This window comes from Silurus meridionalis, chromosome 2 (assembly GCF_014805685.1).
Source record: "Silurus meridionalis isolate SWU-2019-XX chromosome 2, ASM1480568v1, whole genome shotgun sequence".
NCBI classification, from domain to species: Eukaryota; Metazoa; Chordata; class Actinopteri; order Siluriformes; family Siluridae; genus Silurus; species Silurus meridionalis.
Window position 1 is genome coordinate 6,432,983 of NC_060885.1, and position 18,005 is coordinate 6,450,987.

An 18,005-nucleotide genomic window follows, 5' to 3' on the forward strand; every position below is an offset into this window, starting at 1 on the left:
TTCTGTGGGCAGAGAATCTAAAGCTAGATAAAGAATAAAAGGTGTAGGTGTAGGTAAAAAATACAGTATACTGGCATATAAGCTTTTTTATGATATCTTGGGTAACATTTCAAATATTAATATCAATATATCCTTCAAAAAAAGAATTAGATTTAATAAAAAAACCCAAAGGTTTTTGCCATCCTTAAACATATTCCCCATTGGTGCTACCTACAAGTACAAGTGATATATTAAGTCGTATGCCTGCCACTTTCCATTTTTCCAATAGGTAAATATTATACATTATTTGTATACCAGCATAGCCACTTCCCTTAGTTGTTTACAACCTGGGTCACAGACAAATAATGTATGTACATTCCCAGATGTGGCTAATTTATTGTGACAGGCGAGGATTCATTCACACAATGAAGGACAAAACGTCTTGGTAGGTCTAACATATTATGTGTGTTGTGTTTGGTAGAGGTCAAATTGGGATGTGCAAAGAAGCCTGTGGTCTGGATTTCAGCCAACAATCAGGGTCTAATTGTTGTGTTCCTCTAGATGGGCTTCTATACAACTTTTTTGGGAGCCTTGTCTTTGGTCTCACAAGCACACATTAGTGTGTCTTGGATGAAATACCAAACTCATCTCATCTGTCAGTTTTGGCAGGAGGTAACTAGGGGCAAGATGCTTCCTGTGCTGTTAGATGGTGATGACAACTTCTAGTTCTCTCAGAGTCTCTCTTTCTCTCTTTTTCCTTTCCTGCCTCTTCTGAGTCACCTTGTCATTCCAGTTTGACTGATGGAATGGCATATATTAATGTAACAGGTTTTCTGTTTAATGCTTTTACAAAGCAGGGTGTGTTGACACAGGAAAATAATGACAGTGGTATGACATTATATCTGCTATACTTTATCAATTTAACAACACTAACCGAAAGAAAGAAAGAAAGAAAGAAAGAAAGAAAGAAAAAAAGAAAGAAAGAAAGAAAGAAAGAAAGGTACCTTATAATTGTCACGTACTTTACAGCACAGTGAAATATGCATATTCGCATATTTGCATATTCGCATATTTGCATATTCGCATATTCGAAGCTGGGGTTAGAGTGCAGGATCAGCAATGTTAAAGCACCCACAGAGCACAAACAGTTAAGGGCCTTGCTCAAGGGCCCCCCAAAATAGAACCTTAACCACTGAACTACTGAGCTACCACCTCCTGCCTAGAACTTCTACCTCCCCTACTTTCAATCACTCATTGCAGCTCGTTTCGTTATTTGAGTAAAATAAAAGTGTAAAAACCCTGAGCAACACTTTCCCCTGAGAACATTAATGATAATTAAAAAAAAAATAACGACTCAAAATTATATGTGAGTGAAAGACCTCAAACAAAAATGTATTCAAAAGTTCATTATTTTCAGTGGTTTTGTACTGTGCTGTATAACAGACAATCTGGTTCCTGTTAAAAAAAGTTACTTAAGAATTAAATAAGAGTTAAGTGTGGACTTATTGTTCATACTTTCACTTATCTATGCTTTTAACCTTAAACAAAACTTTACACTTGTTTGCTTGCATTCCTACATAGTTCTCATGAAGTAGGGCATGTTTTATTCTAGAAAATTTGCATAAATGTATTGCCAGTGAGACAGGAATTACTTATGATGTTGGTATCTGTGGTATACAAAAAGATTAGTCTGGATCTGATTAGATGTTTGAACGGTAGCCAAATTTCATCTGTGAAATTTACTAGAAAGCTCTTAATAGAAATGCAAAAACAAAGTATATAATATTATAAGAAGAAGAGGAAAAAGTAAAGTAGGATGGTAATTATTATTATTATTATCATTATTACAATCAAAAGTATAATAAAAATAAATAAATACTTTATAATGTGTATGAAGACATGCAGGTGGTTGGTTTGAAAGAGGTAGATGTAGAGGTGATAAGGAAGACGGATGGTGACCATTAATCTGAAAGAAGAAGATTGTATTTTTCCATAGAACCTTTTATAAATATACATTTTTGGTTATATGCCGATATGATGGGGAAAGGGTAGCTCAATGGTTACGATGTTGGACCTCTGCTCGTGAGTTGAAGTCACACTACTACTAAGCTGCATTGCTGGGACTTGAGCAAAGCCCTTAACCCTCAACTGCTTAGTTGTATGAATAGAATGAAGTCTTTGGACAAGGGAATCTGCCAAATGCCATCATGGTCAAATGTCAATACAAACAAAATAAATCCTATAACTTAATAATTAAACATGCCCACCTCTGCATTGCATGTCACTGATTAAAACCTCTCTGTACCCTACAGAGCCGGCTGTGTATTTTGGTGAGACGGAGTACACAGTGGATGAGAGTGCTGGCTACGTGGAGGTGATAGTATGGAGGACGGGTACTGACCTCTCCAAGACAGCTACGGTGACTGTGCGCTCTCGGAAGACGGAGCCTGTCTCAGCTGAAGGTAGGAAGGAAGAAAAATACAATTCTGTCTCAGTATTAGATCCATAGATGTATAAGCGGAACAGATCTAGATATACACAATATAAATACTGCTGCTTTTTTTCTTTGACTCTCTGTAGCTGGTCTGGATTACGTTGGCATCAGTCGCAACTTGGATTTTGCTCCTGGCGTTAACATGCAAACGTTCCGTGTGACCATTCTGGATGATTTGGGCCGTCCAGAGCTGGAAGGGCCGGAGAAATTCGAGCTGGTGTTGCGCATGCCCATGAATGCTGTGCTGGGAGAGCCGAGCAAAACTGTCATCACCATCAATGACACTGTTACTGACCGTGAGTCCGCCACCTGTATTGAGTAGTCTGGATGCTAGCCTCTTACCAGTGTTGTATTTTCTGTATTTAAACGTGTTTATTGTGTGTGTGTGTGTATTTTAAGTTCCTAGAATGCAGTTTAAAGAAGCAGAGTATAAGGGAGATGAAGCGGATGGACAGGTGAGGGCCATTGTGTACCGCAGTGGTGACATTAGCAAGACGTCCACTGTCCGCTGCTACACTCGCCAAGGAACTGCTCAGGTCATGATGGATTACAATGAGCGCCCCAACACTGATGCATCCATCATCACTTTCATGCCAGGTCAGCAAGTTTCTGGTTCCATTTCTTCATTCGTTACTATATAGTAGTACACTGGATAAATTACTGAGGGACAAATTAATGAATACATCTCCGTGTAACTGCTTTTCCGAGCACTGAAAGTTTGTATTGTAAAAGGTTTTTGATTCTTCTTTATGTCTGTATTTGTGTATATCTGTTTATAGGTGAGAATCAGAAGCCGTGTGTGGTGACTTTGTTAGACGATTCTATTCACGAGGATGACGAGGAGTTCAGGCTTGTTCTGGGAACACCAAAAAGCAAGTCGCAATATGGAGCTTCACTGGGGGAGCAGAAGGAAACTCTGATCACCATTACTGACAAGAAAGACAGTGAGTTCACTAACACTGCTTTTCTACTCGATTGAAATCAGTATTTACTGATCAAAATCAGAAAAAGCTTAAATACCAAAAATGTTTGTACAGGGAATTTGTATGTGCAAATTGACAGAAGCTTCCGGAACATAGAGACAACAACGACGACACACAGATAATTGGTAGCACCAAACAGAAGACAAAAGTTCAAAAATAATATAGTTTGGATGTGAGGGATCCTAAATGATCTCTCTCTCTCTGGACGTATATAGTTATTGAAGGGTAGGCATGGGAGCACCAATAATCCTCTCAGCTGTTCTGAACCTGCCTGTGTAGTCTAGTCTAGCAATGATCATTGCTCTGTCCCTACAATTCAATTTCTTTTGTATAGACAGACCATTCTGGCATTATTAAAGGCTGAGTAAAAGCTTGGCTAATTATGGACAAATAACATCTAGGAATGACAATTTATTATATAGTTTTTTGAATCTTTTGAAAGAAATCTTACAATAATTTAATACACTTTTAGAAAAGAAAAGGAAATGCCTTTTCACTGATAATGTGTTTCACTGTTAATGTATTCATTCACTCACCAATTGAGTGATTGGTGGAAAGTCTCTCGTTCTCTCAAGTGTTTTTGAGATGTGAAAGACCAGTTTAAATTTAAGTTTATGTAAATAGTTTCTCATGCATTTCAGCCAAACATTTAACACTGTATATTTGCTTAAATATAGGAGATAGAAGTCACACTATATGGACAAAAATATTGGGACACCTGACTTACAGTTACCACAGTAGCATGAAATCTTTCTTTAACTTCAACTGGATTTTCCATCCGGCCAACAAGGAGACCCAAACCTGTTCCAGCAATCCGATGCCCTGGGCCACAAAGTTTGGGTTTGGACTGGAGAATCTCCTGCTACAGAGCTCTGACCTCAACCTTATTACACACCTTTGAGACGAATGTGTCTGCTGTCTACACACAAGGCCTTCTTACTTCTTCTACATCAATACCTGTTTTTACTGAAGCCCTTGTGGCTAAATGAATCTCACAGAAATCTCCACAAAGACACTCTTAAATCTGGTGGAACATCTTCCCAGAAGATTAGAAGGAATTAAGTGAAATTGGGACTATATGTGGGATGCAATGTTCAAAAAGCACATACTGTATTAATAGTCAGATGTCCACGATCTTTTGCCAATATAGTGTTTTGTATTAGCTATTAGCTAATTTGAAATCGCTTTCTGCTCAATTGCTATTTGGAATTGCTAGCTTATCTTCTATTTTACAAGTACAAGGTGTTTAAACCTTTGTATAATACAAGCCTGCTCAGTAATATGTTGCCTATATGAAAAATAAATAGCAATCCAAAATCACTATAACTAAACATGTTTATTTCTCCCTTCCAGAGGCTATCATTAGATTCTCTGAGGTAAAGTACAGTGTGCAGGAGCCTCAGGTTCCTGGAGAAATAGCTGTGGTGAAGATCCCTGTTATCCGCCTTGGTGACACCTCCAAGGTCTCAGTAGTGAGAGTTCACACCAAAGACGGCTCTGCCACATCAGGAGAGGACTACAACCCGCTGTCTCAAGGTCAGCAGATACAATTACACACACAGACTCCCAGCTATAAATCTAAAAAGTCAAGGCTTTAAAACTGATTTGCTTTTAAAGACAGGCTTTAACCCTTGATCCATAGTGCATTTTGTTTTCATGGGCATTTATCATGTTTATGACTGTGTGTGTGTGTGTGTGTGTGTGTGTGTGTGTGTGTGTGTGTAGATGTGGAGTTTAAAGAAGGAGAGACAGAGCATGTGGTGGAGGTCCAGGTCTTGTATGACGGGCAGAGGGAAATCCGTGAGGCCTTCACTGTCCACTTGAAGCCTGATGAATACATGGTGGCTGAGACACAGGTCAGAGGTCACCAAATATATAAATATTCTCACTGACACTGAGTAATGTGCTTTGGCTCCACTTGCTAAAATAGCCACACAGCAGCTGTCTCTGTCAGCAGGGGACGGTCACTGTCTCCAGTAGAGACAGCCGTAGTCTCCTCATGTGCTCTTTGTAATATAAATGTGTCTCAGTGGACACTTTGACCTATATGTAAGCATTCTGTGTGTTATTTCCTCTACAACCATGAACAAAGCAGGCTTAATGTAGTACTCAGCGTATGAACAGTCAAGCTTGATGTAGTGTTGTATACAGGGATAATACTTAAGATGAGATATACCTTAATTCGTCCCACAGTGGGGACATTTCAAAGAGGAAACAAGAACATGAAATACTCGTACATAAATGGAGCAGTTATGTATTCAAAAGTTGTGATTCCGACCGTGAACTCTTTGTTTAAAAAGTAAACACTGCAGTAGAAAACTATGGACTTGTATTATAACTGTTATACTATGGGCTTGTATAAAGGACAGACCATAATAGTACAACCAGTACAATACAATTGATTAAACAGTTTTGGGAATTGTGTGAACAGTTTTGTTATTTCCACTGTGCACATTTATACTAACATATAATTCATAAAACATTTTTTCTTTAATTGTTCCTTTCAGATGAGTAAAGCCATTGTGTATATTGAAGAGATGGACAGTGTAGCAGATGTTACCTTCCCAGCAGTGCCCCAGGTGGTGTCCTTGCTGGCCTATGATGATACAACTAGGGCGAAGGAGCATCCACACCCATCAACAGGCTACCCTGTCGTGTGTGTGACGGTGAGTGTAATACACATTTTTACACCGAATGTGCACCACACAGCATATTTAATATTTGCTGCAGTTTTTATTTGTACATCATTTGTATATCATTGTGCATTATTGTTTCTATAGTCACACACTGCAAAGGGACTTGTATGGCAGATACACGTAACTTGAAGATGCTTTGAGTAATCAGATTATAAAAATGGTGAAGTTTGAATGGAAAGTTATTGTGAGAAGACATTTATTTTACACTAATAAAGAGTTTATATTGTCATGTTCATTGTAAAAACCAGAGTTCATGCTGAAACGGAGCGTGAATCTGTTTTCTGATAAGTGGTTAATCTTCAGTTTAAAGAACTTTGTGGTTTCTTAGTAACATGAAAAACATGAGCGGTTGCCTGGATATGCTGGAAAACCCTCAACAAATAATCAGTAATATATAAAATACAAATAAGAGATACTAATAAAGCATTTTTACTCAACCTAAAAAAAATTATATAAATTCTCACTTAATGATACTTCTAAAGTAGTGAATTTTATCATCTGTTCAGTATTTCCAAGCATTTTTAATGAGTCCAATCACATAAATTCTTTTCAGGCTTGCAACCCAAAATACTCTGACTTTGACAAGACTGGTTCTATCTGTGCTGTGGAGAACATTAACGACACCCTGACTCAATACCGCTGGCTCGTCAGCGCCCCCACTGGGCCAGATGGAGTCACCAGCCCCATGCGTGAGGTTGACAGCAACACCTTCTTCACCAATACCAAGTCCATCACACTGGACTCTATCTACTTCCAAGAAGGCTCACGTGTGCAGTGCGCTGCTCGGGCCTTTAATGCTAATGGAGATGCCGGGCTGGAGCTCAGTTCCCCGATCACGGTCATCAGTCGAGAGGAGGGTTAGCAAAAAAATATTTTAAATATATTAAAATAAATATACCATGAGTGTTATAGATACTTAGATTTTTCTCAATATTTCTATAATTTTTTTTATTTATAAACATTTATTGATTGTCTCATTTATTGATTGATCAAGCTCTCAGAAAATTCACTGTTACCTAAATAGGATAAAATGAAGAGCCATAATCTTTTTGAACATTTTCTGTAGGTCTTTGCCAGCCTCGTATTCCTGGAACAGTTGGTGCTGAGCCGTTCTCAGCAAAAATCCGTTACACCGGACCTGATGACCCTGACTTCCCCAACCTCATCAAACTAACGGTCACCATGCCACACATGGACGGTGAGTGGCATCATTTAAACATCATGTTGAACTCATGCATTCACAAATATAAAAAATAAAATTAAAAAAAGTTTCATTCATTTTATATATTGGATTAGCAACATATATTTAATTTCATATCTGAAAGGCCAACAAGCTTTAAATAATTATCGCATTAATCATATGATTAGAATGGTATAAGTTGAAGTGTGTTAATGAGCTCTGATGTGATAATGTGACCTCTTTTATATTCGGTTTTACTCAGGCATGCTTCCTGTCATCTCCACACGTCCTCTGTCAAACTTTGAACTGACTCTGAGTCCGGATGGTACTCGTGCTGGAAACCACCGCTGCTCCAACCTGCTTGACTTCAACGAGATCCAGACAGGTCATGGCTTTATCACAGATGCCACCAAGAACCCAGAAATCATTGGGGAGACGGCTCCCTACCAGTACAGTGTGGCCATGCGCAGTGCCAACTCTCTGCGATTCTACCGCAACCTGAACCTCGAGGCCTGTCTGTGGGAATTCAGCAGCTACTACGATATGTCTGAGCTGCTCAATGAGTGTGGAGGATCCATCGGCACTGATGGACAGGTGAGAGTTACAGGAACTTCTCTGCATGTTGACTTCAGGTTCTGTTAAAGGATATATTGTTTTTATTCTGCAGAATTGGACGTAACTAAACGGTTGAAAACTGATCGAATTTAATTGTTGTTTTGGTGCTATACCGCATAATATTAGCAATGATTATTATATTCAATAGTGGACTTTTAGCATTTATTTGCATAAAAAATGCTTTGCTGAAATATGCACTGAATTCATAGCTATCAATAAGCAATGAGGAAATTGTAGCTGGAGAAAGGGGTTCACTCATAATGCTAATAACAATAATGATAATTGCCATAGAGTACAAGAAGGAAGTGTCTGTTTACTCAACACTGAAAAAGCTCTGAAAAAAAGACAAATATAAATTGAAATTGAATGGATATGTGTATCAGAATCAGAATCAGGTTTATTGGCCAAGTGTGTTGACACACACAAGGAATTTGGTTCCAGCTGTTAGTGACTCTCAGAGTACATATATGATACATGATTCTAGCTGATCAACAGTTCTGGGTGTCCTATGTTGTATTTTTCTTTTCATGCTGCGCCAAATGATTTCAAATATTAAAAGGTCTGTAAACAGACAGACAGGTTTTCTGGTGACATACAGGTTTTCTGGTATTAGTAAATCCTGTGTAACACAAATACGAAACATAGAGCTGGGCAGTAAGGGAAAACTAATATAGATGTAAATAATATTGGTTCAAGTTATTGCATAATAATGCTAAACGTTCTGTTATATAAATATAGCAATGTGATTGTGAACAGGTGAGTATCATTAATAATCATGTGACTGAGAGGGAAGAGAAGACTGCAGATCATTTGATGAGGTGATTTGATTGGTTTGTGGATCAGGGAAGTTTGTCACTTATGTATAAAGTTCCCTGAAAATAATATTTAAGTGCCTAAAAATAATTTTGCATGTGTCATGCACAAGTCATCCATACAAATATGTACATTCACACAACCGTTTAGACAAAATCACCGATATAAAATATTAATTTGGATTGAAATGCCAATCAGTGAACCTTAACAGTGATGGAATTATAATGAATGGACATTTGATGTCACCCAAATAAGGACAGATAACCTTTGAGTCTGGTTCCATACCATCTGAGGGAGTTTTTTTCCTTGCCACTGTTGCCACTGCTGCCACTTTAGAGAAAAACTTATAGGGACTGATTTGTGAAACTAAAATGTATATTTATAATATATTTATATTATTTAAAATCTGCTTTGAGACACGGTCCATTGTTAAAAAGCACTATACAAAAAAAAACTTCATTGAATTGAATATCGTGACACTAAAATTGTGTTCATGTGGCAGAAAATAATTATAAATCGCCAAAGTTTTGGTTTAAAAATTAATTTTATGATGAAAACAATCAAAAAAATGTCTGCTTCAACACATTTCTAAAAGCTTAAATACATTTTCTTACATGCAGCATCATAAAATATTAAGCAATATTAAATAGCACCGAATGAATAGAAAATGTGGAATCAAATGTGGGAAAAAATCCCAAACAGTAGTTTCATCTTTACATCAGTCACTAGGCCATATGTGGACAGCTACAGTGCTGGATCTCCAGACCCCTGTACAATGATCATCTTCACTATTACACTGAGTTACATTTAATCGCACTGATTATTTGATCATTCTGAACTGAATCATATCTACGAACAACAATAAACATTAAACGACCTGTGGCTTCCAGGATTCTGTATCCACTCATATTCCGGCTGAGCATTATCTATGGCCATGTGTCTAAACAGATGTGTCTATTTTTTGTGCAGGTGCTGAACTTGGTCCAGTCCTATGTCACTCTGCGAGTACCTCTGTACGTGTCCTATGTGTTTCACTCTCCTGTAGCAGTTGGTGGCTGGCAGCATTTTGACCTTCAGTCAGAACTACGTCTTACCTTTGTGTATGATACCGCCATTTTATGGCAGGATGGTATTGGTAGTCCCCCGGAGGCTGAACTGCAAGGTAATCTGTCCATCTGTCTTTCTGTAGCCGCACAGCCATCTAGTGGTGGTCTTAAAAATTGTTAAATGTACAGAGATCAGAGGTCACCATATCTTACTTTGATACATCCAAAGAAAATAATGCAGCATAATGATTATATTTGATACAGTTAGCCCAAATGTAAAATAATAATAATAAAAATAAATAAACTGATGCCAGGTTAAGTTTCTTATAATGTATTTCATGGTCACAAAGAATGCAGGACACTTTTGTCTTGAATGGTGTCTCATTATCGCATTTAAATGAATTGAAAGAGTTGTTTAATGTAAAAAATATGGCCAAAAGTATGTGGACACCATTATGTGGATATAATTATGTGGATAGTTATGAAATATTAACCCACATAGTCAGTGTATTAATTTATGGCCATATCTTATTAAAAATAACCAGCAGGCTCTCTAATGTAAATAGCAATGTAGTGGAGGATACATAATATCATGTTTAATAAAAGTATCTGTGAAGTTTAATTGGATAACCTGTACTGGAACTAAAATTCCAATATCTTTCCTGAAAGATGTCTTACATTCATTTATATTCAATTATAATCAATATTTTACAATGTACACTTTATTATTAATATTGATTTTGTTTGTCTTTTGTTTGTTTAAAATCTTTAGGTGCTATGTATCCTACCAGTATGAGAATCAATGAGGAGGGTCGCTTGGTTGTGAACTTTAAGACCGAGGCTCGATTCAGGGGACAGTTTGTCATGTTGCACCCAGGTGAAGTGTTTCCTGCTCTTACTTACACTAAATAACATAAATGAAAGGCAGGCATGTAATTTAAAGTAATCCTGATTTGCATATATTCAGAATTTGTATTTAAGCCTGAACATACAAAACTGCCATAAGCACATCAATATTAGATTATACGAGATATCTTTTAAATCACGTTTCTGTGTTGAGAAAATTATTTCAATGGTCTACAGGAAGCAGCCTCTCATCCATTGTGATGTGTGCTGACCTCCCTGGCCTTACATTCACTCTGTCTTTGGTCCGAACTGAGCCTACATACAACCAACCGATGCAGCAGTGGAGCTTTGTTTCTGACTTTGCTGTGAGTATTTAACATGAACAAGTTACCCAGGTCATTATTTTGCATCAGACATACACCAAACAGCTGTAACATAAATACTACTGACAGGTGATGTAAATAACATTTAATATCCCCTTTACTATGGCACCTGCCAAGTGGTGGATTTATGTCACAGTCAGATATTCTGGTTCATGCTTGTTTATTTCCTTCTTTGATTCACAAATTATTGGTTCATTTCTTGCACAACTTTTAAATGGGTCACATGCTCCTCTTTCTTATTTATTATGTTACTAGAAAGGTAGCAAATCATTTCGATGAGTTGGGGGTTCTTTTAGTAATTTAATCATCAAAATTTTTCTACAAATTTAATTCATAATACGGGTATATGTGTATGTGTGTAGGTTCGAGATTATTCTGGCACCTACACAGTGAAGCTGATTCCCTGCATTGCTTCTCCTAATGGAGAGTTTACTATTCCACCCGTATGCCACCCCCGAGAGCCACTGACATTTGACATCGACATCCGCTTCCAGCAGGTCAGTCTGATATAAAATGAAGTTTACGGTGTTTGCATTGTGCATTGTGTTTCCAAACAAACTTGGTGTATCTGCTAGTTTTACATAAGTATTATTTAACATAATAATTTACATAATTGCACTCAAAATAAGAGTTATCATTGACCCCTCTTTCTTTTCATTTCAGGTCAGTGATCCAGTGGCAGCAGAGTTCAGCCTGAACACTCAGATGTTCCTCTTGTCTAAGAAGGAATTGTGGCTATCTGATGGCTCTATGGGCTTCGCTGAAGGCACTGATGCTGCATTCAGTGAAGGTAAAATTTTAATATAATCTTAAATGATCTGAAATAAATATACCTGAATATACCTTACATATATGGTGTCCATACTTGTAAGTTAAGACTACAAAGCTTTTTTAGTAGTATCCTGATAAGCTGCTTTACCTTTCTCTGTTAGAAAGTGATTTGAAGAAAATGTCATTGTTTACCATTGTAGATTATTGTTGATTAGTCACTAATTAATTTTTTTTTTTAATTATTATAGGTTCCACTATATATGGACGTGTAATGGTGGACCCAGTGCAGAACTTGGGAGATTCATTTTCCTGTAGCATAGAGAAGGTTTTCCTCTGTACAGGCACAGATGGTTATGTGCCAAAATATAACCCCACAAATAAAGAATATGGCTGCCTGGCTGATGCTGCCTCGCTGCTCTACAGGTTCAAGATCTTGGTATGCCGTTTCTTTCTTATATATTTGTCCTATTTATACTGTAAAGCATCTTGAGATCATTTTAGATAAATTTGTATTTTAAATCAGATGTATGTATGTGTGTATGTCATAAGCCCAAATTTGAACTGAGAGTTTGTGTTTCCCTTTAGGACAAAGCCCAGCCTGAAACCCAAGCTACTGCATTTGGAGACGTGGGATTTGAAGCTGCATTGGCACAAGATACTCAAGGAGGCATTTCTCTGGCCCGCCAGCCTGGATCAGATGGGTTCACTTTGTCTTCATCTCCTCTTTTCCAGGTCAGAGACTTTATTAACTTGTCTTTAAATTTTCCAGTTCATGTATGCTTATTAACAGTCTGGTCTTGTTGTACTATAATGTTTTTTACTTCTTTATATCCTCTTTTGCTGTTGTTATTACACATTTTGCGTTTCTTTGACCCAAAACATTGTTTTAAGTCATACGCATAAATAGTAAAAAAGTAAAGAAAGACTAGCTTTTTGTTTAAACCAATAAATTGCTAAAATACTGGTTTATCTACCTAATGCTGTGCAGCAGTTTCATATAAATGATTTATACAATATATTGCCAAAAGTTTGCAGATGCCTGATCTTTCCTGCCATATGTGGTTCTTCTCCAAACGTTACCAAGCTGGAATCACACAACTGTTTAGGACGTCTCCGGATCAATAAATTTTGCACTTTGAACTTGAAAATCCAAACCTGTTCGAGCGTGGCAGTGCCCCTGTGCACAAAGTGAGCTCCATGAAGATATGGTTTACATGATTTGAAGAGGAAGATCTTGAGTGGTCTGTTATAGAGCTCTGGCCTCAAACCTATTTAACAACTTTGGGATAAATCGGAACAATAATTGCAACCCAGGTCTCCTCACCTACATCACCACCTGACTTTACCAACACCCTTGTGGTTCATGAATACAAATATCCACAGGTGCACTCCAAAATCTAGTGGAATATCTTTCCAGAAGATTGAAGGGAATTATACAGGCAAATTAGGACAAAATGTGGAATGTGATGCTCAAAAAGCACATGCCATACTTAGGACCAAGTGTCCGCAAACTTTTGGCAAGATAGTGTAAAAGCTTGAAATTAATTTGTAGCTTTTGTGTATATAATGCATAAAACAAATCTTTTATATTTTAGGTGGCAGCTGGTCGAGAGTGGTTCATCCACACTATATATACTGTCCGCTCTAGAGAGAATGCAATCCGTGGCATTGGTAAGAGAAGCCTGGAGTACCACCATGGCATTTCATCCGTTCTTCCAAACCCTGGTGCCTTGACTCGGAACCGTCGTGCTGTGCCAGACCCAGAGGCCTTGGACATTGGTGTGGAGAACAATCGTGGCACTAATATTCAACACATTGCTCTGGACCGCTCTGACCGGCTCAGAGTGAGCCAGCGACAGCCATGGGGCCATGAAACATACGCAGAGCGCCCCCTGGTGGAGGGGAGCTTGGGTAAAGAACCTGGCACTGACTCAATTCTACCTGTTGGCATGCCCACATTGTTGGGAGTGGCTGGACTAATCCTTTTGGTGTGTTTAGTGGTAATTCTAGTGGCTTTCTTAGTAAGGCGTAAAAAGAAAGAGCAGAAGTATCCGCCCTACTCTACTTCTTCTTCCTCTGCCTATAGCAATGGCATGAACAGCAGAGAGGCAGCAGGCACAAGATACAGTGGGGACAGTTCTGAGGTTTAGTCATCATCTACAAGGCCTCGAATGGTCCTTCATATCATTTGACCTGCCTATCATGAGTGTGCCTTCAACCCACAAGAAGAGGACATGTTAGTTTCAGAATGAAGAAACATCACAAAAGAAGCAAATTCTTGGATCTTTAACAATGACTGCTTTCATTTTCAATATTCACTTCTAGGCTTTTAGTCATACATCCGATTTATTAAACAGCAATATTATTGGACGGAACTTGTTCTAAAGTAATTTCTAATTGTTCTAAAGTAAAATACTACTTCAGGATATTTGACCCTGACTATAGGTTTATAAGTCCAGGTGCTTGGATATCTGGATAATCAGGCTATGTGACATTACACAAAACACAAAAGAGAAACCCCATCTGAACAAATGAATACAAAAAATGTCATTTTAATCCTGTAAAAGATGTCAAAATATAAAAACAACCATGACAGTGCTTTTGTTCCTAAACATATGAGTCCCAGTGTTAATTTAAGCAGCAATAAGGATAGGTCAGCAGGATTTTGACCTGTACTAAGAATGTGATCTTGGTCAGGATTGTGAGTTCGATTTTTTTTTTCTCATTTACTGCAGGCTTCTTGTGTTAAGTTTAATCTGCAAACCATTGTTTTGAATGCGTGTCAAGTGTGTTTGCGATAGACATAGATGTAGGAGAGCTGGCTTGTTCAAACATTTATGTGAAATAAAGTATGTATTTTTGCAGCACATTGGTGTTCCCAAGTCAACATGCCAAGTATTGTGGTGCTATGTAAAGAGATTGTGCAGTTTCATTTTGATAAGTGGGGAAGTATTCTGTTTTTATATATTTTTCAGGATGTGTTAAATGTGGCTGAAAATTACACAGATGTGGGTGTAATACTTATCCTGTGTATGTATGTAAGTACTTATACACTGCTAAACAGGCAATGCCAAAAAAACGTATTATGACATCCTGAAATAACTTGAAAAGTGATTGTAACAGGTTAAAATGGTAAAAGTTTGATTTTATGTCATATATCAAGTGCCATTATGATTTATATAGTCTCAATTTGTGATGACACTTCCAATTTATTGTTTAATGTATTAAAATTTATTTCCAAAAACCTGCTGCATTTTTTATGTTTGAGTACTATACAGTACATGTTCACAAGTTGTTGTTGTTGTTTTATGGCATTTGGTTTCTTTTTGAGCACGCATTGACCCTTATTGGATACCTAGTTAAATCTATTAAGCATTTATTGAACAGTCCTTTTAAAAACCCAAAAAAACTTTATTGAACCCCTATTGATACATCAAATGGAAGAATTTTGAAAAATTTTAGACAGCATTGTCCACCATTAGAAAAATATCAACTGCAGGAAAATCGATTGGAAGTAAAGTTGTAAAGTTAGTTGTAAGTGTAAAGTCAAGTGTAGAGATTATATTGAGGCTTGTTTTACACTGTTCAAGTGACTTTTACCTCAGGGTAAATCATGAAATTAATATTGATGAATGAGTCTGTCTGGAGTCTAGAGCTAGGCATGAATATGTATTTGACAGTAGAGTAATTTGGGTAACCAGTATGCAACCCTAATTCCAAAGTTGGAACACTGGGTAAAATGTAAATAAAAACATAATACAATGACTTTCAAATCTCACAAATCTATATCATATTCACAATAGAACATAGAAAACATATCAAATGTTCAAACTGAGGAAATGTACAATTTTGTGTAAAAATTTTTAATGTTATTGCTACCATAGGTCAACAAAAGGCTGGATAAAGTAAGCGATAATAAAATTTATCAGTTGAAGAACATTTTACTTGACAACAGGTCAGTTAGATGTTTGGGTATAAATAGTGAATTTTTGAGAGGCAGAGCTTTTAAAAGTGAAGCTGGGCAGAGCTGTAAAAGAAAAATTGTGAAACAATTATAGAACAATGTTCCTTAACATAATATTGCAAAACATAATAAATATCTCATCAGGTACAGTACACAATATCATCAAAAGTATCAAAGAATCTGGAGAAATCTCTGTGCACAAGGGACAAGGGTGAAAAATCTGTATTGAACCAATATTTAGCAGCTAGAATCCTTTATCATTCTTCCCCCTAAACTTCAGAAAATGGTCTCCTCAGTCCCCAGATATATACTGTCAGAAGACAGTGGAAACATCACCCTGTCCCAATTTTTCTGAGACCTGTTGCAGCCGAACTCAAAATGACTTAATTATTTTGTTAAAACTGTATACATTTATCCGTGGAAACATTGTGCAGATTATTACATTCTGTTATTATTTAAATTTTGCCCATTCTAATTCTCATTTTTGATTTCATAATATTGAAAAATAAATAAATAGAAAACATTACTCTGTAATCTGCTTAACTAATGCAGGTTCGTTCAGTGCAACTTCTAGTTAAGTCCAACTTACTGTACAATGATCAACAATCCAATTCATTGTTTAATAGAGTTCAATGCCTTATACAGTATGTGTATACCAATGCCTTGAAATTTCCCCATTGTGGGACAAATAAATGTTTATCTTATCTTATAGCTATGCAGTGATCTTTAATAAGGGACGTAAATGCACCCCACTGCTGCGCTCCCTTCACTGGCTTCAAAGCACTGATGCTTACCTACAAGGCCAAAAATGGACCAGCACCATCTTACCTCAGAGACCTCATCACACCTCACACTGCACCACGCTGTCTGAAATCCTCCAGCACTGCTCGACTGGTACCACCTTCTCTCAGAATGACTCAGTTCAAGGCTCTTTTCTGTTCTGGCACCGAGGTGGTGGAATGAGATTCTCCTAGATATTAAAACAGCGAAGTCCCTCGCTATCTTCAAGCAATGGTTGAAGACCTACCTCTTCCTGAAACACTTAAATTAGCACTTTCCCAGTTTGTTTTGAAAACATTATTAGTCATTATTAGTTAGAAATAATTATTATTATTAGATAGTCTGATTTAGATTAAGTTTGTAATCTAGTGTACCAGTGTAGTTTTTTCCTTGCTAGACACTCAAAGCACCTTGCTCTGGACAAGGGTGTCTACTAAATGCCACAAATATTCTGATGTTTCAGAAGTTTTTCCAAATGCCATTTAATTCCTCTTCTGAAAAACGATGTTGCGGGCCACATCCAGGGTCATCATGGGACAACTCTGCCCTGTGGGCTCTAGTTTAGGCATCTCTGGACTATTATGAATGTCCAATAATTTTATTGTTATAATTTTGTTTGTTCGGTTGAACTTCTACCTTTTAACTTTTCGGATAACAAATGCTGGAAATTGAATTCTGCTTGAAATACATGCCAACGTGAGTAGTCAATTTCAGAATTATATTTGACACAATCATTTTTATTTAAATTATATACTCATCAAATGGGCCAAATAAATAAAGTATCCTCAATAATTGAAATGAAGTTTATACTGCGGATTTCTAAATACAATTACATGTTACAATTGCACTGTCACAGATAACCTTCTTAAACAGAACAATTTTCCCGATTCAGCTCTAAAGATTTGCATTGTGTGTGTGTACTGTATTTGCAAATCATCTATTTGAAACAGTTTTAATGTGTTTTTAGTGCCACATTTAGACAGGACACTTTCAAATTAACTGAGGTTGAGATACATGCAGAATAGAAACCGGTTATCACTATAAATTGCTTGTCATCACTGATTTCTACATGTATTATAAAATAAAATATGTTTAAATAATGCATTCTTAAAAGGACACAGATTTTATCATAATGCTATGCATGTTATGTTTGGCTATGGGAGTGGCTTTCATGCGCTTCTATAAGACTCAAAACAATTGCAGACTGCAAAAGCACGAAGGACTACTACAGAGTGTAAATCCACTGAAGTCATCTAAAGGGTAAAGCTTGAAGGTATAATCTATATAGTGGTAATTTGCAACGATGATGATATATTGTAAATGCTATTTTATTATATAATGAAATATAAAAATGGTTATTTATGTCCAATTTTTTATCTTTTTACAGTTTTCATTATGACTATCACAAAACTGCTTATCAAGACAATGATTTATCCAAGTCTTTTAATGATCTTC

The 18,005-nt window shown here is 36.9% G+C and overlaps 1 protein-coding gene across 4 annotated transcripts in view; it reads left to right on the forward strand.

The window, feature by feature from the left end:
* frem3 (Fras1 related extracellular matrix 3) overlaps positions 1–15,050 on the forward strand; it is a 35,971-nt gene extending 20,921 nt beyond the window's left edge. The window contains exons 7-25 of one of the 4 annotated variants that reach the window (XM_046863279.1): positions 2,292–2,441; positions 2,560–2,769; positions 2,873–3,070; positions 3,253–3,417; positions 4,810–4,992; positions 5,182–5,312; positions 5,964–6,122; positions 6,706–7,009; positions 7,219–7,350; positions 7,595–7,926; positions 9,730–9,929; positions 9,966–9,967; positions 10,579–10,683; positions 10,890–11,017; positions 11,398–11,532; positions 11,699–11,825; positions 12,055–12,242; positions 12,392–12,538; positions 13,402–15,050. In XM_046863279.1, the coding sequence (XP_046719235.1) occupies positions 2,292–2,441; positions 2,560–2,769; positions 2,873–3,070; positions 3,253–3,417; positions 4,810–4,992; positions 5,182–5,312; positions 5,964–6,122; positions 6,706–7,009; positions 7,219–7,350; positions 7,595–7,926; positions 9,730–9,929; positions 9,966–9,967; positions 10,579–10,683; positions 10,890–11,017; positions 11,398–11,532; positions 11,699–11,825; positions 12,055–12,242; positions 12,392–12,538; positions 13,402–13,956 (3,551 nt within the window). In that variant the 3' untranslated portion in view covers positions 13,957–15,050. Of the gene's footprint in view, positions 1–2,291; positions 2,442–2,559; positions 2,770–2,872; positions 3,071–3,252; positions 3,418–4,809; positions 4,993–5,181; positions 5,313–5,963; positions 6,123–6,705; positions 7,010–7,218; positions 7,351–7,594; positions 7,927–9,729; positions 9,930–9,965; positions 9,968–10,578; positions 10,691–10,866; positions 11,018–11,397; positions 11,533–11,698; positions 11,826–12,054; positions 12,243–12,391; positions 12,539–13,401 lie in introns of all 4 variants that reach the window. The other 3 variants (XM_046863258.1, XM_046863271.1, XM_046863266.1) reach the window with 3 other exon arrangements.
* The last annotated feature ends 2,955 nt before the right edge of the window (positions 15,051–18,005 follow it).